The sequence below is a fragment of the Xiphophorus couchianus genome, chromosome 3 (genome assembly GCF_001444195.1).
Source record: "Xiphophorus couchianus chromosome 3, X_couchianus-1.0, whole genome shotgun sequence".
NCBI lineage: Eukaryota > Metazoa > Chordata > Actinopteri > Cyprinodontiformes > Poeciliidae > Xiphophorus > Xiphophorus couchianus.
The window spans coordinates 11,316,720-11,341,407 of NC_040230.1; the positions used below are offsets into that span (position 1 = coordinate 11,316,720).

At 35.3% G+C, this 24,688-nt stretch overlaps 2 protein-coding genes and 2 long non-coding RNA genes across 4 annotated transcripts; all 4 read left to right on the forward strand.

The window, feature by feature from the left end:
• The first annotated feature begins 292 nt into the window (after nt 1–292).
• On the forward strand, nt 293–1,966 carry LOC114142225 (carcinoembryonic antigen-related cell adhesion molecule 1-like). Its single transcript, XM_028013372.1, has 3 exons — nt 293–599; nt 1,379–1,657; nt 1,962–1,966. Exons 1-3 carry the CDS (start codon nt 293–295, stop codon nt 1,964–1,966), a joined length of 591 nt encoding a protein of 196 aa, XP_027869173.1.
• A 235-nt stretch (nt 1,967–2,201) lies between these two features.
• On the forward strand, nt 2,202–23,029 carry LOC114142226 (carcinoembryonic antigen-related cell adhesion molecule 5-like). Its single transcript, XM_028013374.1, has 18 exons — nt 2,202–2,462; nt 3,407–3,685; nt 3,800–4,083; nt 7,758–7,809; nt 8,695–8,748; nt 9,644–9,907; nt 10,648–10,911; nt 11,904–12,182; nt 12,298–12,567; nt 12,836–12,938; nt 13,045–13,073; nt 13,640–13,690; nt 14,271–14,336; nt 15,567–15,626; nt 16,158–16,199; nt 21,358–21,675; nt 22,601–22,869; nt 22,970–23,029. The coding sequence occupies exons 1-18, from the start codon at nt 2,219–2,221 to the stop codon at nt 23,027–23,029; spliced, it is 2,988 nt and encodes a 995-aa protein (XP_027869175.1). The 5' UTR covers nt 2,202–2,218.
• LOC114139483 (uncharacterized) lies at nt 4,784–7,063 on the forward strand. Its single transcript, XR_003594454.1, has 4 exons — nt 4,784–4,895; nt 5,272–5,309; nt 5,684–5,759; nt 5,963–7,063. It is a non-coding gene; the product is annotated as an uncharacterized LOC114139483 (long non-coding RNA).
• A 52-nt stretch (nt 23,030–23,081) lies between the features above and the next one.
• Nucleotides 23,082–23,660, forward strand: LOC114140588 (uncharacterized). The gene is made up of 3 exons (XR_003594610.1): nt 23,082–23,218; nt 23,282–23,363; nt 23,439–23,660. It is a non-coding gene; the product is annotated as an uncharacterized LOC114140588 (long non-coding RNA).
• The last annotated feature ends 1,028 nt before the right edge of the window (nt 23,661–24,688 follow it).

Below are 24,688 nucleotides of genomic sequence, written 5' to 3' on the forward strand. Positions count from 1 at the left end.
TTTTTTTCCCTTCTAAATGTTAAATCTTTAAACTGTGTTAAAGAATCTAACACAAGGAAGTGATTTAGAAAGTTTTTTTGTTTGTTTTTTTGCATTTTTGCAACCTAGAGGTTTTAAGGGTGACAAAAAATGATTATATTTTCAAATTATTTACAAAATTACAAATGGATAACTGTATTTTTTATCAACAATTGAGTGAAATTTTCCTGCTGAAGGTTCCTTTTACAAAACTTAAAAGGAATTTATTTTCAAACCAAAACTGTGTCCTGCAGGTTTATCTGAAGGATCAGGTATGCTACCAGACGGTCCTTTGAATGCATCTGTTGGTGGGACTGTGATGCTCAGAACAAACGTGAATCCAACAGAAGAACCATTTCTGTCACTAATCTGGACTTTTGATGGCGTCACCCCAGTAATAAACTCACTGTCCGACAGGAATGTTACTGCTCCTGAGTATGAAGGCAGGATCAGTCTCTTCAGATCCACTGGATCTCTGAAACTCAGGAATCTCAAATTAAGTGACAGTGGAGAGTACAGACTTAACATTTTAACAGCTGATGCTTTGCAAATAATAGGACGCACCAGAGTGGACATTTATGGTGAGCAGATGTTTAAACCAATAACAAATGCATTTGCTGGATTCTCTAAAGGTGTTTAAAGTGGCTATTTTTTATATTTAATATCTGTAATGTTTGTTTAATTTTAGAGCATATAATGGCTGTTACTTCAATATAAACAAAGTCATTTCTAATAGAAATGTGTATGAATATGAGAGCTTTTAATGTAATACTTTAATTATTAGACTCCAAAGTAGACCCCAAACTATTGTTTCTTATTAATTTACTTACTGAGATAAAACATTAATCTCAGCTAATTAATACATAATGAAATGGATAGCCTACCTGAGATTAAAGATGGGCTTCATGACCAAAAGTTATTTGAAAACATAAAAAGTAGGGATAGTTAATTTTATGCAATACAAAACAGTTTATAGATTTATCTAAACCTTTACCAGAACTCTTCTTTTCTTCTTTCTCTGCTTCAACGGTGCTCAGTTAGAAGCAAAAGTACATATTACTGAGAGTTAGTTAGCACATTTTACCTTTAGATATAAAAAAAATTAACATACGGTTTTATTGAGTATTTTTGATATGTCCTGTAGATAGCCTGAAATATTGAAATGCACCTAAAACAAAATTAAAGTATAAATTAATAACCCTTAAAATAATTATGTGATCTTTCAAAAGTTGTTTTGTAGATTTTGAAATTATCAAATATAATCCATGAATTCTTCTGTAAGCCATAATTAGTTTAATGATTTATTTTATTTAATGTTTGTATTGCTTTTTGTCTAACCCAATTTGCTTTTCACTTACAGAGCCAGTATCTAATGTAGCAGTAACAGCACAAAGTTCAGACTTGGTTGAGTTCAACAGTTCTGTCCGTCTGTCCTGCTCCTCCTCTGGTTCTTCTCTCTCCTTCCTCTGGATGAACAGCAGCTCTGAGGTTTCAGTCAGTGACAGAGTTCAGATTTCTGATGGAGGATCCAAACTGACTATAGTCAATGTAACTCGCTATGACCAGGGACTGTACAGCTGTCATGTGTCCAATCCTGCCAGTTCTGGAGTTAGTAATCAAGCAAACCTTTTTATCAGCTGTAAGTCTTTTTTTCTTGTTCGTTTATATTTTCTCTCTTGAATCAATCCAAAAAACATTCCTTCTGCCTTTCATCTCAAATTAGTTTTCCAATTCTCCTCTGACCTCAACAAGGGAGTTTCAACTGCACAACTTTCACTCTCTGGATATTTTCTGTTTTTTGAACAATCTCCAGAGTCATCAGTTTCTGAAATACTTGGACCAGTCTGTCTGCCACCAGCAGCCATGGGAAAGTTGTTTGCATCAAAAAGGATGCTAATTTTCAAATTTGAAAACTCATCTTCAGTGTGTCTTGATTTCTGAAGGCTAAGATTTGCTGACATGTGATTGGCTAATTTTTGATTTGTCCAAGTAAGCTATTGCACAAGTGTACTTTATAAAGTGACTGGTTTGTGTAATTATCAGTTTTATATGATATAGTAAATAGAATATAAATGACCAGAGAATATTATACATTCTTACCTTACTATAAAAGTGTGAAAAAATTATTTTCAGCAAGAGTTTTTCAGTAACTTGTTTTGATTTCATTTTTCCCTTATACGGTCCAGAATACATCCAGTTAATGGTCTCTCCATCAAAAACACAACATGAAGAAGGAACAAATATCAATCTGTTCTGTTCAGCTGAGTCTAGACCTACCGCAGAGTTTTTCTGGTTCCTGAATGGAGACGTGCTGCCTGTTTCTGGACCAGAACTCAGACTGATGGACATTCAGATGAGCCAGAAGGGAAACTACAGCTGTCAGGCCTTTAATAGAAAAACTTTGAAATATCAGACATCTCAGCCATCAGCTGTCTCTATTATTGGTAAGTATGAATAAGAAGAAAGGGAATATTTATGATGGAAAAAAATATATATTTGTAAATTTTTTTTGGACACAAGCAAATAAAATGTAAGATATCTGACTTGGATTTTAAACGGTTAATTTAAAAAACATGTCAAATTATTCAAGTATGTTTGTTTTTGTTTACTTGAAAAACACCAGAATTTGACTATACTTTAATAAGGATCCAGACATTAATTTGCCATCTGAACCCCAAGTATATTTCAGTATTTTCAGGATATAATATTGCAATGTCATTGCTAAAATTGAAACCATAAGTGGCCTATAAAGTGCCCAAGACAATGGTTTACAGACAGCATCTGGTATTTTTTACTGTAGAATGATTTACTTTAAAAGTATCAAACGTCTCTTCTGTGCAAGTACTACGTTGGAAGTTCAATACTTGTTTTTTATTGTTACTTTAACAAGCACAAAATGAAATACAAAACTTAAAAACCATACCAATCCGATAAAAGTTGACTAATATGGGGCAATAAGAGGCTTGTAGGACTGCGTTGTTCCTCTTCTTTCCCATCATTATGTTGTCTTCATTATCCTCTGAATGCTTTACCATCCTGGACACTAACATCCAAATCAAGTGTCGGATCAGGGGCAGTGAAAATCAATTGAAATGACCAAATGTATTACTGCCATTCAGAGTCTGAATAGATTACCCTTGGATTTAATGGTCCACCAAATTTAGCATCCAAGTGATCCTTTACCATTCTGGTCTCACACACATTGACATTGTTATGATGATTATTTGGCACTTCAGATGAAAACTATGTAGTTTTACACAGATGGTTGAGCTGTGACGTTATCCTTCACAGCTAAACCATATCACCACCAGTAGCTCTATTTGTTTTTATTAATATAGTTTTCATTTTTTAGTAACAGTATTTAAAACTATTGTGTCTTTATCCACAGCACGTGTTTCAAACATTGCGGTGAACGCATCCTCCACAGACCTGGTTGAGTTCAGCAGCTCTGTCCGGCTCTTCTGCTCTGCATCTGGATTCTCTCCATCTTTCCTCTGGATGAACGGCAGCTCTGAGCTTACAAATGGGGATAGAGTTCAGATCACTGATGGAGGATCCACTCTGACAATATTCAATGTGACCAGATATGATCAAGGGCTCCTGAGGTGTCACGTTTTCAATTATTTCAGTCGTGATAGCAGTGATCCAGTTTACCTCTCTATCTACTGTAAGTCTGATCTTGATATTTTCACATCCAAACTCCAAACCTTAGCGACGGCTTTACAGTATTGTTGTTGAAGACAATAGTTTCAGAAGGTCTTGTCTTTCTTTGTATATGCAGATGGACCAGACAGTATTTCAGTAACTGTATCTCCACATCATGAAAAATATGAAGAAGGTTCAGATATCACCATGTTCTGTTCAGCTGAATCCAAACCAGCTGCCATTTTTCAGTGGTTTCTGAATGAAACCCTGCTACCTGTTTCTGGGCCAAACCTCAGACTGACCAACATTCAGCTCAATCAGAGCGGGAACTACAACTGTCAGGCTCTTAACATCAAAACACTGCTGCACAAAATCTCTGATCCTTTTGTCATCTCTGTTGTGTGTAAGTGTTACAGACTGGTTTGTTGCATTAACTGTTAGGTGTTAAACATTTACAACCTATTTAAAGGTTGTGGATAAATTTATTCATAGAAAAACAATACTTAGATGACTTTTACATTTAGATATTGATGGCATTTGTAGCTCAAATACCATCAAGTTTATATCTGATCTTAAATATAGAATCTTTGAAAAGTTTTGGTGTAATAATCATTTAATGGTGGTAACAGAGAAATCAATCAACATTTTAAATGAGTCTCTACAGTCTGAAACAGTTAATGATTAGATTTTTTTATGAGACGCGGACTTCAAAAACTGTATATTAATTATATTTGGTTAAAAATGAGAGGCTTGTGTTTGATCAACACATCTAATCATTAAGATAATCTTTGTTAATGCCCCATAAAACTCTATTTTATATTTTAATGTACTCAGAGGCAGGTGTCAACTTAAAACACTATACGCAGAATCTTAGGAACTTTAGTTTTATTCCCAGAAGCTTAAGAATTTAATTATTCTTATTGATTCTGCAGACCCTTCATGATATAATTCTGTAAACATTTATTTATGGTTTATTCCACAACAAAATTACTAATATATTTTCCAGCTTTTCATTTTGCTTCTTAAACTAACATAGTGTCCAGTATCAACATTGGAGAGATTGTAAATGTTTTGTTGTTGTTGTTGTTGTTGTTGAATTGCTCATTGATGTATTCTGTTTTAGATTTTAAAGAAACTGAATGTCTCTCAGGAGGCGCCATTGCTGGGATAATAATCACATGTTTGGTAGTTGCAGCTGGAGCTGCTGGAGGTTACTTTATGTATAAAAGAAAGTAAGTGTCTTCATACTCATATTAACCACTCAAAGTGTTTCTCACTAGAGCCACATTCACTCATAAACATGCAAACATTTATACACTAATGCACAGATTGATACTCAACTTGGGGTTAACATTAACATGTGGCAGGATGAACCTGGAATCAAATGTACAACTTTCAGATCTACTGTTGCCAAATGAGCCACAAAAATGTTTTATTTAAGGCATCAATATTAAATTAAATGTGTATGTATGTATTTTTAATACCTTGTTCTCTTATGCATAAAACATGAAAACACACATTTTACTTGCTCTCATATACATAAAACTTAGATTACTATTATGTATTTTTAGTTGCTTACATTTTAATAACTTTTTCTCCAAAATATAGAAAAAGTGTGAGTGCACAACCTGATGCAGGTAAATGTGGTAAGTTTCTAACAATTTCTTCATCCTGTACATAAAATAAAATTGAGAATTTAATAATCACAAAGATTTTCTCTTGATTTGTTTTAACTGGTGGTAAGGTTTGAAGCCTCCCGCCCCTGTCTATATACAAATAAAATGAGTTAATAATAAGCTGGGACAATAAAAAATGTACAATATCCACCCCACCTGTTTTCATACATTAACCATTTATAACAAGTCTCTAAAAGCTGTAGGATTTTCAGAGCTCTTTGGTACAAATGATTTATAGTCTTGGATCTGAAGAAAACCATCTAACTCAAAGGTTGTGCTTTCTGTCTGTATTTATAACACACAAACATTGGAATGATAAAGTGTCTATGCTTCTTTTTTTGTAGAAGAAGAACATGTCTATGAGGATATCTCAGTTATATATGATAGAACAATCAGTATAAAAAAGCCAACAATTTAAAGGTAGGATCTTTTATTATTTAAAGTGAAAATTGTAACATGTTGGAGGTAAACATTTTTTCCCTAAAGAATAGTTACACTATTGTCTGTCATGATTTATTATGAAATATTTTTAGCTTATAAAAATGCTTACACAGTTAATCATTTGTGTTTAATTGCAGCATAAAATTATTACTATAATCTGTTTATGTGTTTTTTTTTTTCAGAAAGTCAGAAATCTGAGAAAATTCAGAGAACAACAACTTTAAGAAAGTTGAACAACAACCTAAAGGAAGAACAAAGATGTTAAAGTTGCTGTTGAACATAATCTGATGCATGTGTTCGTGTGTACATGTGTGTGTTTCTAAAGTTTACGCTCATAGTTTCCACCTTTATATTGTCTTCATATGTATTTAATTCAGGGTGTGAAATAATGTATGACTTTAGAGTTATGGGGAAACATGTGCTCAGTCCATTGTGTTTAGTTTATTACTGTCTTCTCTTTGTGCATTTCTCTTTTCTCTCTCACTCTTTCTGGCTAACATTAGTCATTCCACATAGCTGGCTACAAACTAAAGGGGACCAGGCCTTTTTATTCCTTATGGCCCCAAGGCTGAGGAACAGTTTGCCCTTGCAGCTCCGTTTTGTTGATCATGTGGATATTTTTAAAAAGCAACTAAAAACTTTATTTTCCCAGACCTTAATGTCATGATTTTATTGTTTGTTGTGTTTGCTTTATGCTTTGAGCTTTGTGATTTTATGTCAGTTAAAAGCGCTTTACAAATAATCTTAACTATTCATTTAAAGTATTATAAAATAAAAAAAGTAAATTGTTGCTAATTGTTAGAAATTCTGAGTATCTCATTGAAATATGATGCATATTTTTGTTTTTTTCTTTAGTGTATACTTAGTTAAAATGTTGCTCACATTAAGTCAGATCATAAAAGCATTCTGCACATTAATTTTCTTTTCTAGAGAACTGATGTCCTTGAAATGTATTTTTGGCTTCCCAGCATCAGGGTAAATGCTGCCATCTCCCCTCTCGAAAAGACATTTTTTCTTCTCACTGCCCTATCAGAGCAAAAAGCGTCATCAAAGATCCACTGATCCCATCTATGCTGCCGTCTTGCAGAAGCTACAGGTCCATTAGAACCTGGACAAACAGAGCCAGGACAATTTCCATCCCTCTTTTCTCTCACGCTCACCTTAAACTCCCAATAGGGCAATGTGCAATTGTACAACACAATAACAATGAATCTTGACATGTAAAATCTTTCCATGTGCAACAAACTTTATATATGTATATATAATTTTTTATTAAAATATTTACCTCTTTTTTCTTTCATTCTGTTATTTTTTATTATACTACGAGCAAAAAGCACTTTAAATGTGGCCTTCCTTATTTGATTATCCTTGCAACTGAGTTTGTTGTGTATAACACACTTATGAATAAAATTATGAGTCATGATACTGGGCTAAGTTCATTGTGAGTTTGTTTCACTTCTAGCAGTAATTCTTATCTATTTTACGGTAAATGTTGGTCAGTCTTCCTACTATTGTTATAATTTCTTGTTTATTACTTTACTACCAACTTTTTATTACTTGAAGGTATTTTACTGTTTGACAAACCTGTGATTTATGAGTCGAAAGTCCCAAAAAGCTGGAGGACTGGTGCCATAGTTGCACTCTGAAGTCATATTTCATCTTATGTGGTAATAAACAATTTTTCTTTAGTCATACATACATCTTAAATATAATCAACAATAATGGGCATATGTTTCTAGGAAAAAAGTTAAATTCAATATTATTTTAGTACATATAATTTCAGTAATGTTTATATAATTTGATTTGTATAACTTGCTTACTGTCAGGCCATAATGAAATAAACACAAAATAGTGTTAATGTTTAACCAATGTATCAAAGAGAGATAAGCAATTTGACTTCCTGGTTCATTCTTGTCATTGAGGACAACAAGAATCTGAGGAGTGAAACAGATTCTTACTCCTGTTTTATACTAAAAGAAAGAAATGAAAACAATCATCATAGTTTTTGTTCTCCTTGGAGCCATCTCAGGTGAGCTTTTACCTCTTGATCCACAACATGAAGATATTTTCACTGTTTGTTAATGCAACAATAACTGTGTTAGTCTCAAAATTAGCAGAGATCAGCATTTTCTTATTACAGAGAAAAGATGTTTAAGATGATTTATTTTTTCATGTACAGTAATTAAAAACTCCACCAGGTTTAAATTTGTCCTTTTCATTCCTTATTTGTGGAAAACAAGCAAAGAATGGAAGATTTCATGCTAAATTCAATGACTTTGTGAAGCAGGCTTTGATTTCTAGATATTATAAGTTTGCAATTTGTATTGGCTTTGTTTATGTCTAAAAATTATTGATACAGTGAATCTGTGATATTTTGTACATTTGAGCTCTATTTTGAACAATTATGGAATATTTGTGAAGACCAGATCAACTTACATTCTTAGAAAAAAAGAGATTGTTTTTTTAGTCAAACGTTATTTATTATTTAGCAATAGTCAGCACTATATATATATATATATCTATATATATATCCATCCATCCATCCATTTTCTGTTCACCCTTGTCCCTAATGGGGTCGGGAGGGTTGCTGGTGCCCATCTCCAGCTACGTTCCGGGCGAGAGGCGGGGTACACCCTGGACAGGTCGCCAGTCTGTCGCAGGGCAACACAGAGACATACAGGACAAACAACCATTCACACACACACTCACACCTAGGGAGAATTTAGAGAAACCAATTGACCTGACAGTCATGTTTTTGGACTGTGGGAGGAAGCCGGAGTACCCGGAGAGAACCCACGCATGCACATTTTCCTATTTTCACTGGTTCCATTTGTACTATAAAATGTAATATGTGCAGAAAAGTTTTCAATGCTTAATAAAAATGTTTCAATTAACCAAAAACCGTCTGCTGCAGGTTTACCTGAAGAAGATGACGAGTTCACAGATTTTCTCAGTGCATTAATTGAAGGTATTGTGATTTTTACAACAAATCTGATTCCAACACAGTTCGTTGTTATGAAACTTTGGTGAAGAGGAGATGCTTATAAAATCTTCATGAAATCTTAGATTCTGAAATCCAATAGCAAATCTGTACATTTTATCATTAAAACCTCAAAGCAGAAGTGTAAATTTTGCTCACATCTCCAACACTTGTGACACATTTCTTATCCTTTGCTCTTGTTGTGAGTGTGTCACATCAGGAGTCCAAAGTAAAACCTTCAAATCTGCAGAGGTGAAACACGTTAGTTATTTTCAGATTTAGTAATTATTAAACAGATTAATTGGTCCAGGTGCTTTGAAATCTTCAGCTGAAAAGTTAATACAGTTAACTGGTCAACCAAAACTAAGAAGCAAACTGAATACAACTACAATATAGCTTTAGCAATGAGGTTTTGAGAATTTAAAGCTCAAAACTTTACACTTTGATAATAAAGGCTTACAATTTGGAATTATTTACATGACACTTATTTCCACTTTCTTATAGCTTTCCTAAGAGTTTCTAATTCACTGAAACTGCATAAAAAGACAAATAAGTTTTCAGGGAAACAATTCCATAATGTCTTGTTTATTTCTAAATGATTTATGATTCCACCTGAACATTTTGTCCAGTCTCTTCCCTTTTCTCTCCTCTCTGTCTCCCTTCAGTTTTTATCTTGGCAAAGACAGATTTGGGTCGGCGTTTAAAAGTCATATCGTTATGCTATTGATTTAAGAAAACAAAGTAATAATTTTAAAAGTATTATAAAGGGTAAATTGCTATTTTAAACATATTGTTAGAAATACATATTGCTTGTTGCTGCTTACTGTGTCCTTGGTGAAATTTTGGCAACCAATGAATATCTTTATATTTTTTTCCTCCACAGAGCCAGTGCAGGTTTTAGAAGTAATACCCCAAACAGTGGAGTTAAATGAGTTTAATGGTACCTTGCATTTGCATTGCTCCTTCGTTGGTAATGCTACCAACATCCAGTGGTTGAAAGGCAGCTCTGACGTCACTCAGGTCAATGGTGCAGAATCCAATCTGATTATACCCAATGTGACCCGCAACGACCATGGATCCTACAGGTGTAATGTGTCTAACTCTGTGAGTTTTGACATCAGTGAACCAGCAGAAGTCTTCATTAACTGTAAGTTTAAATCCTCATGTTCATCTAAGTTAGATTAATTGTTGCATTTTCTTAAAAAGTGTCAATTTCTTTATAATGAATGTTATTTAGAGTAATTGTTTTCAGTAGGTTGGGATTTAATGCAAAACCTCAAAAACTAGAGAAAACAAACCAGACACCAAATACTGTATGTACAGGGACAGCAAGACTATGGTGTGTGGCAAAACTTAGAGCGGCTCAAGAGGTGGGATTGCTTCAGGGATATAGTCTGAGGCCCTTGTTGTTTGCAGTTGGGAGGTATCGGTAGAATAAATCAGAGAGGAGTTTCAATGGACTACGATGTTCGCAGATGACATTTTGATCTACAGTAAGAGAAGTGGGCAGATATTTGTTCTGCAGAGAAAAGGGAGAGTTAGTGAAAGCAAGGAAAGATGTGTATTTGTTAAAGAGAGGGAGATTGAACAGTAAAACTGAGAAGAGAATAAATATTTGAAATGGAAGAGTTTTATTATCTGGGATCAACCATCTAAATCAGTGAGTTAAAAGGGATTCTTGACCACAGATCAAGTTAAAAAGTGTAATAAATATGGTTATGCAGGGGGGCTGGTGTCACATAAAAGGATGCTAGGGACAAGATGAGTTTGAAACCAAGAGTCTTCTGTTGCAAACCCTAGAAGGAGTAGCAGCCAGAATAATGAAAAGGTTTGTTTTTGTCTTTTTACACAAACTGATGGTCCTTTTATTTGGGGTTTTCTGTACAGATGGGCCAGAGGACATAGGACTGAAAGTCTCTCCATCGGGACCGCACCACGAAGGCTCAAACGTCCTTCTGACCTGTTCAGTTCAGTCCAGACCTTCTCCTGAGTTTCTGTGGTTTCTGAATGGGGATCGTCTGTCTGACTCTAAACCAGACCTCAGACTGAGCAACATTCAGACAAATCAAGATGGAAACTACAGCTGTCAAGCCTTTAACAGCAAAACGCGGAAAACGCAAACGTCTCAACCTTTACTTGTCCCAGTAAATGGTAAGTCTGTAAAGAACTTGAAGAATTAGTATTTCCAAAATATTCATGTGTATGAAACAAATTCAAGATGAGCATATACAAAGAGCCTTTTTAGAGGTGAAGAGAAAAAGTTGTTTTTTAAGCTAAAACAAATTTCACTGAGTATGCAAAAAAATCCCAGTAAGCCCAAACATATTGTTTTCTGCAATCTATCATTTATTGTTGTTCCACCTTCAAAATATGGAATTTCAACTGAAGTGGTAGTTTATAATTATATTATTTGAAGTTATCTGGAATAAAACCAAAGGTAATGTTAAAAAATACATTTAGTAAATACCATAAAACAAGAAGTGCAAATATTGACTACATTAAACACATTGGACCAAACTTCAGCATTTCAGTCATAAGGGAATAGTTTTCTCTATTCTCTATCTTCAATCATATAAAAGCTATGAATCATACCAAAACAAAAGTAGTTATTAATTTGTTAATACAATCTAAATGATGAGAGGAAGTAATAAATCAATTAACAGCACCCCACCCTTAAAAACTAACCTTGAGACTTTACATTTTCAGAGCTGATCAAGATAAAACTTTACCATCTTTAATCTGTAATCCAAACTATCCAGTTTCCTTTATTCTGACACTGCAACATGGTATTTGTTGCTTAATTATTATTTCGTGTTTTCATCATGTGAAACACTTTAAATTGCCCTGTTGCTGAAACATGCTCTATAAATAAGCATTACAAGTTTTTGTCTTTCCACTCCAAACTTCAAAATAAAACAAGATTTACCTTTCTCTTCTCAAGCTCACTTTTGGATGAAAATGTGTTTTTTCCATAATTAATTCAAACAGTATTAAGTATATTTCACATACATCCATAGAAACAACATAAATGCTAAAAAGAAAAAGAAAAACAAGTCACTGTATGACTTTAAACCCAATGAAACTGTTCTGTGTTTTAGGTCAGTTATATAATAGTTACATTATTTTCCTGCTTTGACCCACAGAACGCGTCTCCAGTGTTGTGGTGGCATCAGATCCCACAGACCTGGTTGAGTTCAACAGCTCAGTCCGTCTCTCCTGCTCTGCATCTGGGTTTTCTCCTCATTACTTCTGGATGAACAACGGGTCAGAGGTGACAGCCAGCGACAGAGTTCAGATCACCGGTGGAGGATCCACTCTGACTATCGCCAAGGTGACCCGACCTGATCTCAACCTACTGAGGTGTCATGCCTTCAACTACTTCAGTGAGGACTTCAGTGATCCAGTTAACATCTCCATCTTTTGTAAGTTTTTATCATGGCCATTTACAACTATGCATGTCTATTTAAGGCTTCACCTATGCTTTATTTTGCGGTGTACAGCTTTATTATTTTTCATCACTTATTTCTAACATCACAGATGGACCAGAACTAGTCGAACTGACCGTCGTTCCATCTCAGGAACACTACAAGGAAGGCTCAGACATCATGTTGAGCTGCTCAGCTGTTTCCACTCCTCCTGCAGAGTTTCGGTGGTTTGTTAATGAAAGCCTGCAGTTCGATTCTGGACCAGAACTCAGATTGATCAATGTTGAAGTAAATCGCACTGGAAACTACAGCTGTCAGGCCTTCAACAAGAAAACTCTGATTTATGAAGCATCTCGGCTTTCTGTCATCTCTGTAGTAGTGGGTGAGTATTAAGAAAAGGTCTGTTACAGACATCAAGATGATTATATTCATCTAATAAATCAAGTATTTAGTTTACTGACTCCCAACTCAATGTTTTATAATTGTTGTATTAAAATGTAAAGTTCTAACGCAAGAAAAAAGAAACTAATAGATCCTTATACGTTCTATAAACACTAATGCTTGACAAAATCTGTCCATGAAAATGTCACTGTTGATGATTTTACATGGAGGTCTCTGTTTTGTCTCTTCTTTTACACTGGATTATGTAGAGTCTGGAGGTCTCCCAGCCGGAGCCATTGCTGGAATTGTGCTCGCATGTTTAGCAGTTTTAGTTTTAGTTGCTGCTGGAGTCTTTTTCCTTTACAGAAGAAAGTGAGTGTTTTGATGTTACACACCGCTTAGTTTCTAATCATATAAACAGACAAATAGAAATTAAAGTTGGATGATTGCTAACTCTTATTTTCTTTCCAACATTTAGAAAAAATGTCAAACCCAAACCTAAAAAAGGTAAGTATGAATACTTTCTCTATAATATCACACAACTTAAAAAAATGGAATAAAAAGCAAATCACATCACTTACTGTTTTCAGAGTGCTACAACTTGATTTAAATTGAAATTGAATATCATTTGTTCAGGTAACTCTAAAACCTAGAAGCCACAACCATAATTTCCAGAGTGTTGAGCAAAGATGAAGCAGCACCTACTAACTTTGAAAAGGAAAAAAAAGTACAAACTGTGTGCACTTTGAGGTTTTTTATAACTATTTGTCTTTCATGCCCCTTGTCCTCTTTATTGTTAAGACAAATCTGAGTAAAAGCTTTTAAATAGTTTTTTATCTGTGTGTCAGTGGGGGTGAGCATACATCCTAAGCAAAAATGTCATTAGTTAGTTTATCTTAGTTTACTTTAGTTCATTTAGCAGCTGGTGCTGTTTCCATAAGCTAAATGTGTCTGTGCAGTCAAGCTAACTAAAAATTATTAAACAGACTTTTAAACAGTTACATTTGGATGAAAAGTTTGTCAGAAGTAGCAAAATGTAGTAACTTCACCGTTTGCTCCTCTGGATGTCACAGACAACAAACCTGAGCCTAGGAACCAGCGGGAGGAGGGTCCATCTCAAATGGGTAGGGTTTGTTTTTCTTTTTTATTATTCAGCATAAACTGTAAGAAATATGCTAAATAAACATATATTTTAGTGTGTGCCTGTTGGGTCTTGTGTGTGTCAGATATATTGTTTGTGTGCGACATGTACATCATCTCGCTCGCACAGGTCAGCAACTGACCTTCAGCTGTGAGGTGCATGTATCCTGTATTTGTGTGTGTCGGGTCCATTGTGCTGGTTTTTGCACCATGTCTATGATGCACTTTGGGATGTGATTGTTTTCATGTTGGTCAGATGTGGGGATGTTTTTTCTGAATGCCATCCAATAATATTCTGCAGGTGTGCCTGGCCTCTAACACACTTCATCAGTCTTTCACTTTCACTAACACTTCTTTGCTCTTGACCTATTGATGTCTCCTTCATCAGACAGTCTAGTTTTTTCAAAAGACGTTTACTTCTGTTTATTTAGCAGCTTGTGCTATTTTCAGAAACTAAATGTGAGAGTGAAACTAGCTAAAAATAATTAAACAAACCTTTAAATAGTTGTCTCGTTGAAACATTTGTCAAAGCAAGTAGAAATGAAGCAAATTTCTGTTTTCTAGAGGAGGATGTCACAGAGAGAAGACCTGAGCCTAGGAACCGGCAAGGGGCGCGTTCACATCAAATGGGTAGGCTTTTTTTTCCTTTTTATTATTCAGTGTAAGTTGTAAAAAACGGTTTTGTAGACATGTAAATACGTTTGCCTGCATCTCATTGTGTTTATTGGGTTTTGTGTGGGTCAGATGCATTGCTTGTGTGCACCATGTGCATCATGTGTTGGCCAGGACCTGCCTGCCATGCTAGCAGCACCCTGTCTACACTTTACTTCTTACAGAGGGTCCAGGCTCTTGGCTACTGAGAAACAATTGCTTCCTGGAGGCGTGGACTCTGTTGCAGTTTTAATTTTACCCAGTTGCTAACATTTACCAGGGATGTATGCAATGAGCCACTTTGACGCTATGAAGCTTACCCAGTAAACGTCCATCCTCCACTGAGAAGAGAGAACTACTGAGCCAAATGAAATGGTGGTAATGTTAATTTAATATTTGGAAGCAGGACCAGCATGGACAGAAAGATTCACTTCCATCACTGCCACTGCTAAAACTACAGGCAGACTACAAATCTAAAACAGCACAGAAACTGACATCATTGTTCACATCTTCTCCTTCTGTTCGTTGATTGGCCTGATAGAAATTCTACCGGAGGAATCCAAGTGAAGGAAAGAAAGCCCAGACTGTCTGTGTGCACGGTGCATGTGGCCTTTATTTGTGTGCCAGGTCCATTGCGTTGGTTTTGTGCACGGTGTATATAATACCCTTTAGAGATGTGGCTGTTTTCATGTTAGTCAAATGTGATGATGTTTTTTGTGTAATGCCCTCCAGTAAAATCCTTCAGGTCTGGCTTCACACACACTTCCTCACTCTCTTTTTCGTTATTGCTCTCAATAAAACTTTCATCTCGCTCTTGAGATATTTCTGTCCTCTTCATCATGCAGCAGTCCAGCCTTTCGAAGCTGAAGGAGCTCTCTCGTCCTAACCAACTAACTGATTTCAAAAATGTAATTAGTTTACTTTTCTTTATTTAGTGGGTGGTGCTTTTTCCACGAGATAAATGTGACTGTGCGATGACACTAGCTAAAAATGAATAAACAGAATCTTTAACAGTTAGATCTAGTTTAAACTTTTGCCAAAAACGAGTAGAAATGAAGCAGCTGGGTTGGGGACTGCAGGCGGAAATTAGCACTGAGAGCTTTAACCTGATACAATAAATCTCTCCTCTTGTGGTTAATCTATGCTGCCCATGTTTTAAATAAAATAAATCATGAGAAAATGTTATCACTTTACTTTCTCATCCTCTAGCTGTCACAGACAAGAAACCTGAGCCTAAGAACTGGCAGAGGGATTCTTCACGTCAATCAGGTAGGCTTTGTTTTCCTTTTTTATTATTTACTGTAAGTTGTAAGAAACAGGCTGTAGATATATGTCTGTGTGTGTGTCTGCATAATATTGTGTTCATTGGGGCCTTGTGTGGGTCAGATGTTGTTTTTGTGTGCCATGCACATCATGCTCACATCTCTGTGTTTGTTAAGAACTGACCATCAGGTGCATGGTGCATGTTCGCCTTTATGTGTTTGGGTCAGGTCCATTGTGTTGGTTCTGCCTCATAGTATTACAGGAAAAAAGTGTTAAGTTTTGAGATGCTCAGGACACATTTCCTCCAATGCTCATCAACAGAAATTAGTGTTGAAAATAGTGGATGGAAATAGAAATGTCATATCAATGTAATAAAAAAGGTTTTAGTTTTCATGGTTATTTTCCTTTTAAAATAGTGGAGAAACATTTAATTGATTAATAGTTTATTCACCACTTTCAAAGTTTTCTTCCTACAGTGAAATGTTTTAGAATAATTTAAAAACTGAATGATTAAAACATGGTTGTTATTTTCCTCAGATCATGTGTACGAGACAATGTCACAGATTTATGATGAGATATAAAATCTGCTTTCTTTCTTAAAAGGTCAGTTAATTTTTGATAAGCAATCAATTCTTAATGACAACATGCATAATAAAGTTAACCATTATGTTACTAATCTTTTCCTTTATATTTTCCTTTATTCTGTAGGTTATCAAAAAAGAAGAATCATGAAACTACATTACCAGTTAGAGGAAGGGAAAAGACTTTTTATCGTATGTTTACTGTTTTTTGTTTTGTTTTTCCTGTTGTTGTGTTTCCATAGATCAATAAAGACAAATAAAATTTACACACCTAAAGGACTGCCAATAATGTGTATAGATAGGTAAATGATTGTTTTGAAGGCTACAATAATAAAAACATTTCATAAGTCTTTAATAAATCTTCAGTCTGACAACAATACCCTTTTAAAATATCGGTGTCTATTCAGTTTTATATATATTAATAGTACTAATACTATTAATATATAAAGCATATATATTAATAGTAAATGTAAGTATGTATTACTTATATTCACAAAACTTTTATTTGTACATCAGGGGCTTTCAGTCTACAAAAGCATCAAATTGTCTCCCTCTAGTGGTTAAAATCCACATGACGCTCAATTAGACACTGACAGAAGTTTGAAAAGACGCCAGGTGTGTGTGGGAGTGGAGAATAGATGTTAATTTGTTTTTTCTCATGAATAAGATCACGTCTGTTTCTTGTTGAATGTTCAAGCTCTGGATTATGTAGTTTTAGATTATGAACCAGAAATAATCACAGAGAAAATTATACAACAGGTGTTTATTACAACACCTGTTGTAAACACACAACAGGTGTTTATTACAACACCTGTTGTAATAAACACAACACAGTTAGTTATAACTAACTGTGGTGGAGTTATATATGTTCTTATATAGATGATTCTCTAACACAGCAGTTACAGTAATCCGCTCCATACGTACTTATCTTTTTATTGTACAAAAAATGATTAAAGTCAGTCAATCAGGAAATAATTGATTACTTTGTTCAAGCACCTTGGTGGCCACTGGTTGTTGTGTTTATTTATTTAGCTATTTATCATTTGCTTTTCCTGATCCTCAAATAATGTGGATAGTCTGTTATCTGCAGTGAGTTTGAATATTGTTGTTTTATTGATTTTATAGACAAAAGTCAAGTGAACACTTCAGAAATATTGAACTGAGAATTAAATATAGTTTAGCCATTAAACAAAAAGAGAACTGAGTCATTTGTTCCTGAAAAGATTAAACTGTTAACAGTTTGGTAAATGTACAACTATTTCAGTGCATTTTACTGTTTCAAGATTAATTTCTCTTTAGATTTCTGAAAGTAACAGCAACAGAACTAAAAATATCAGTGTGAAGAGTGAAGGTTTACAAAGAAACCTCATGTTTAATAATCATTGTCATTGCAGCAGTGTTTTAATTTGATCTGATGAAATTGTAAATCAGAAAAGAAGTCGGTCTACACAGTCCCTGCTGGAGTTTTTCCAAATCTGATGCAATAAAACGTAAATCCAGCTTGTTGGGTATTTATTATGCTTCCAGCAGCAGGAGCAGCTTTGATGTGTGGCTGTGCCATGTGGCTGATTCTGAAATAAACAGATGCTGCAGGAACTGCACAGTTAAACACATGCAGGAGGTTAATGCAGAGAGATGATGTAAATTGTTGAAAAGATAAATCTATATATATGAGCAGAGTTAGAAGATACTATTTATTTTCCAGTTGGTGAAAATATTCAGCAACTTCTAAAGTGGCAAAGACAAAAATAATTTTGTTGAATTTAATTCACAGATTGCAAATCAAATCCAAATATTTTATTTTTTATTTGTTTTAAAACTCCTTCTCTTTGCCACTGGATCCAAATTTTCTGTTAAATTTGTTTTTAGACTACGTTATAAAACCTTTTAGGGGAGACTGGTTTCACGTTAAGCAGGAAAACAAACATTGTTTCAACTTTGTCTCCATTTTTTCTTAAATTCATTTCTGTCTGACGGTGATAAAAAAAAAACTTCTTCTAATAAATCTCTTGACTGATGGGCTCTAAGATAAAACTTCACAGTAAATAAAAAAAAATAATACACAACTTCTAGAAAATAATTTGAAGTGCCTCCATCAGTGTGTTTTGCTCCTGCTCTTGTTCTCCGTCTTTCTTTTGGATGAAAAGCGGCTCCAGAGTTCAGATCACTGATGGATCCAGTCTCGTTATAGAAACTGTGACCCAATATGACCAGAGTCCCTGTTTTCTAAAGTGCTGGTTTGAATATGTCATGTTTAATCATGTCAGTAAAACCACAAGTGATCTGTAACTATACAATTTTTATCTATATGTTGTTAAACATGTTTTTAAATTGAATTTTTTCCAGCATTATACTTGATCCTTATAGGCTGCCATTTAAATTACACACACCACTCAAACTGAGGAGTGTTGGTTGCAAAATAACCTAAATCTATAACAACTGCTGCCAAACCAGATTATTTCCAACACTCTGACTCCTCTGACATAAAGTGCGTTCATGATGGACCTGACAGCTCAACCACTAAAGGACCTGCCTCAGTGCACACAGGAGATTTCACAATGCTCTACTGCTTCACAATGTCTGCGCCTTCAACAAGGTTCACTTGGCTTTTTAATGGAAAACCAGCCAACAGTCACGAAGCGCCGCGTGTCATCCAGTCGAGTCGAAGCTCTGACAGCGAGACGCACACCGAAAAACCGAGAAACAGTGAGCCACAAGTTAACGGTCACAGGCAGAAACAATTTAAAGAAAATGTCTCTAACATCTGATGTGTTAAAGTAAGTTTAACAAAAATCATAATTCATTCCAAACCTTTCTCATTCAGATTTCCCAGACTGTGACGGCTCAAAAGCTACTGGAATAACTACATTCATAACATCTGGATGTTGCACCATTATTTCAACAAATTGGTTTTTAGACAGAAAAGGTCAGCTTAATAATGAAACGCATCCACATACTGTTAGTATATGCAAATCTGTTATATAGGCTTTACAAACAACTTTTTTCACAAATGTGTTTTGTGATATTTATCTTTTCTTTGTTCAGTTAAAAGGAGTATCTTAAATATGTCTTCCATAGTAATACACTATTTGGTAGCAGGGCCATAATCTGCTGTTTTCAAATTCACAAAATCTAAAACAAAAACACCACTGTAGCTCTGTGAGTACAGATTAAAGTGCCCATAAAATGGCAGGTGGAGAGATATTTGCTTTCACATTTTATGTGTTTCCTGGAAAAACAGTTGGGGGGATAAAAAACATCTACTCTGCTACACTGGTCCTTCCTGATCACTGTTCCCTCTGCCGTATGAGCTGTGCTTTTTCTGTAAAGTACCTGTAAAATATATTTTTTCTGTTCTGTTGATAAATTGCCAAAATATATAAAAGATTATGCTGTAATATTATGCTGTAATATTAAATAATTTACATATTTTTGTTTGAGCTATGTGAAAGCATCATATGCAGCGAGAATACAGATTACAGCATTTTGGTAAATTTATTTTCCTTTCTGCTGATTTGCTGCACCCTAATATTGTAAAGAAGACCGAGGATGTTAAACTTTTGAGATAGTGAAAACACCTCAAAGATTATACATAAAAAGTTGAGGTATGGGATGTCACCTGGTGAAGCGGTAGAGGCGATAGTCCATGATGCAGACGTCCTGATTATGTCTGATCAACATGATTAGAAAATGACAGTTTTGTAGGATTTGACTGTTTTTCTTTCTTTACTGGCTGAACCTTCATGCATTTTGTATTCAAAGCGTTGATGTTGATCTTGGTTCTGATTTTTACAGATTTCTGGTGCATCCAGGTCATATACCCTTCTCCTGCTTCTTACTAATTTGTCCTCTAAGAATTTCCAAATAAACCAAACTAATGCTAAAGTCCTATTTATGCTATTTCAACCACTTATTATTTTCTGAAGCTTTGTACTACGTACACTCTAGGCCACTCCTGATCTCAGAAATGTATTGATGTGACATGTCCATATTTTCTTACCCTAGCATGAGAGTAAATGATGGAAAATTACCTTGAACCAGTGGTTGTCAGAGCAGTTTTGAACAGTCCTCCTTGTGGGTGTAATTTAATGGATGGTTGGCACAAAGTGCACCACAGGACCCAGGAGAGCGAGCGAGGTTGTTTTTTTAAATCTATTGTTCAGGTTGTCTGAAGGTTTTGAATGAACTTTCTGTTTGCAAAGCTGTCTGATGGAGCCTGAGTGTCTCCTGGACGTCTTTGATCGTCCTCCTGAAGGAACGCTACGGATCGCTGCATCTTTCCAAACAGGAACCCTCAAAAGCTTGAAACGCTCATAAAAACCGATGGTCACAGCATCACCAACGTGAGTCAGAGTTTGAACTGCTGAACTGCAAGTTTCATCGATACGTAGACATGAACATGCACACAATCTGGTCAGTGAAAATAAATTATCAAGCTTGAAAAACCCTTGAAAAACCAATGGATATTTTAAGAAGTAATCAATAAATTAATGAGATTACTTTTTATCCCAAAGCTGTAATTCAACAAATGTAACATTTTAATGCAAATTTATTCATACAAACAACTTGACATTCTCCAAACTCCCTAAACTTCTTGAAACTTTACATGTTTTAGTTTTATTCAAACTCTACCTTTCTATGTTGTATTGAGTTCAAGATATGACTAGAAAACTTGTACAGAAATCAGATATCAAAGACCATACTGGAAGGAGACCCATTCTCATCTTGCATTTCCAATGTAGCTGAAGCACTCTTCCATGAAAACCCCCTTAGGAAGAATGTACGTAAATCTTGATTGCATTTACCCACAGGCATTTAGATGTATGTGCACAAGCAGAGTAAACATTATTTGTTCTTTGCATTAGTGAGTGGGGGGCTGGAGTTGGTCGTGTCTGTTGGACAATAAAAGAGCAGGAGAACCTACGACTGCATTTCAAACCTTGTGCTGGACTCTGAGAGAATATTTTAAAAATCCATTGAAAGCATGGACACGAGCTTCTGGGCTGCTGTGATGCTGCTGTTATCAGGTAAATTTAGTTGATTTTCACACAGAGAGAGAAATAAAATGTCTATTTTTAATGATCAGTAACCCTGCGGTACTTGCAGGGTTATTAAAGTTTTGACCATTTTTCTTTCCTCTTGGGTTTAAAAAGCAGTGTGTTCAGGAGAGAATATTTTAAACCCAGGACCGCTGAGTGGAGCCGTAGGAGGCAGAGTGAAGTTCACCACCAGCCTCAGACCCCCACAGAGACCATTTCTGTCTGTCAGCTGGAGCTTTAAAGGCGTGAACATCATCACTTCCACCAGCACCAACATCACAGAGCCGGGACACAGCAACAGGATCTCATTAGATCGAGCCACAGGAGCGCTGGAGCTCAGGAACCTGGTGCTGGAGGACAGCGGGGAGTACACACTCACCATCATACCAGACGGGGGCCTGCAGAGAATGGGGAGGATCACTCTCAATGTGTATGGTGGGTCTTTAGACACTATGGGGGGAAATAAGGAATAAATCCATCTGAAAATGAATGTTTCCTAAAGGAATAACAGTGGATACGGGTGAAATACAATAACCAGATGGATAAAACATCTCAGAAAACACAAAACTGGGCTCAAAAGTTTGGTATTTAATGAGTTTTAAAATAAAATTGAGTTAAAAAAAAAAGACAACTGACAGACAACCAAAAAAATTCAAGCTCATTTCTTTAAAAAGATCATTTCTTATATATTAAACCACCAAATAAAATATTATGAGGCTGTTTTTCTTAGAATATATTTAAAATGCTGCAACATGTACTCTCTGGTTATGCTTTGTACCCATTTAAAAAATCGTAGTAAGTTTGCTGATCAATTCATGTTTTATACCAAATATATGTTTCTTTATTTTCATTAAAATGTTAACTTATTTTCACTGTATTTATATATTTATATGTAGTTGACATCTTACCTTTAGACTTCATGTTTATTTTTATATTTTTGCTTTGTTTTAAATCTGTTTTTAAGAAGCAGGACACAACAGATACTAAACATTTTCTAGTCATCTAATCAGATGTAATTCACTATAAATCCTTTATTAATATCTCATTTCAATCATTTATGTGCTAAAAAGCTTTAATTGTGCCTTCTCGCATAAACATTTTCACATATATAGACATTAAAATAATGTATTTATATGTGGTGGAAGAACTGAAATAAAATGCTTATTTTGACACTAATGAACTTATAAATAATGTAAAAAAAAATACTTTACAGAACAGTAAAAATCAACAATTCAGTCTGAAATTCAGACATAGTCACATCTGTTATTTCTTGGTCTAATCAATTAGATATCACGAAGGTTTATCAGGATATTTTGTTGAACTCTTGTAGTTAGTTATTGTCTGAAATTGTCACCACCAGTGCTGATAACTGCAGCCAGCATTCACAGCCCTGCAGACGTCCTGATAGAAAATCAAACCTCCACCAGCCTCACCTGCGAGGCCTCCAGCTCCATCATCACCAGAGAGTGGATGAAAGATGGCCGTCCTCTTGATTTCGGACAGAGCGTCAGCTTATCGATGGACAACAGGACCGTGTTCATGCAACCCGTTTTCAGCTCCAACCAAGGGAACTACCAGTGTAGAGTCAGCAACCCAGTCAGCAGCCAGACTGCGGCTCTCCATCTCACTGTCAACTGTAAGTACTGTACAACTCAAGATTTATTTCAGCTGTTGACCACAGGTCAGCATTTTATAGCTTTGACCCGACATGTAATATCTTTCTGTGCAGACGGGCCGTATAACATGTCAGTTATTGGGCCGTCAGCAGCTTGGCCTGGCCACAGAGTGACACTGCAGTGCACAGCAGTTTTTGTTCCTCCAGCAAACTTCAGCTGGACATTTAATGGAAATGAAACGCATGTCAACACCTCCATGTTTGTCATAGAGAAGTTAGAGGCTAAAGACATTGGGAATTACACCTGCACTGCCAGAAACATGGTGACCAGGAAGGAAAACTCTGCTGTTCTGGATCTGAGAGGTAAGATGTTCACTGTACGTCGTTTCTGCTTCTGTTTGACTGAATCCTCTCTGTCATACACAGCATCCTGTACTGCCCCCTGTTGGTCATTCTCAGCTTTGGTCATCAGTGTAATTAATCTGAAAGGGTTAATGTAAGACAGCAGGTGAGTCACTCTATTATAGTTGTAATTATACAATGCATTTATTAACATCGTACATTTTTCCTGTTCAATCCTCAGATAAATGCAGCTACTGAAGAAAACCTCCAACGAAAAGTACAGAACAACTTTAAAGAAGCGTTGGACTTTGCCGAAAGCTCAGAAAAACCTGATTTGAAATGGAAAGTCTTTCACTTCTAAGATCTTGTTTGGAAATTTAAATAGATATACATGTATTACTTTTTTTCCCCTTTTGTATATCTGTTTTTTTTTATCATTTTGTATAAGAAACAGCAACAGAAATTATTTGGAAATATATACTTGCTGAAGAAATTAGCACTTTTAGTTTCTGCTAAAGACACATTGATGCACCGATTATTAATACCTGTCTAACTCTGTAAAACGTTGTAAATAATTAAATTAAATCTACTCCACTCTCACTCTTTTGATTTTCTGTGGGTGTAAATATTCTAATGATCTTTACTGATCATCTTCTTAGTGAACATACCCACAGATATATGAACGGCAACAAAATGCAAAGAAAGTTTAAATATTTCTTTATATATGCGAGTATCAACACAGGACCTGACAGGGCTGACACAAGTCCCACAAAATAAAAACTGTGTGAGGACTTTTGCACCAGATATTAATCTTTTTCTACTTTTTAGGTTTGTCACTAATCATCTCGTTTTATGTAAAAATCTGTCATAAAACGAACAGGACAATATTTTCTGAGGTCTTTCTGTTAATAGAAAAACTTTGGATATAGAGCTGCAACTTTGTTATGATTCCTGATATTTTTTCACCTTCGTCTTTACATGCTGGGATCGAGTTAAATGAAACCAGCATGGATCACTGACCTCATTGCCTACTTGGACACCTGGGAGCTCCTGAACGTGGGACTCTGATTGGAGGAGATGTTTATATGTCACCTATTTGAGTAACTTCTCTAAAAAAAGATCAATATGATGAGACTGAGTTACGGTTTGAATGAAACCACTTTCCTTCCCTATAATCTTCAGCCTGCTGTCATCCTATTTTTAACTTCCTCACTCAAACTGCTGACTGAGACGAGCTTTTACTTCCTGACACAGTCAGTACATATTGAGATAAAATCTGTTTAATGTTTTAAACTCTGCTTCATCTTTTCCTTCTCCCTGTGTCTCATTTTAGAACTGTGTTTTTGTTGGCTACAAAGAAACATAATACAGATCAACGTGTTCCTAACACTTGAACCTTTTTCCAATTTTATGCTAAACTACAAACATCGGTATTTATTTAGATGGTGTGTGATGGAAAAATACAACAAAATGATCAAAATGAGACATGAT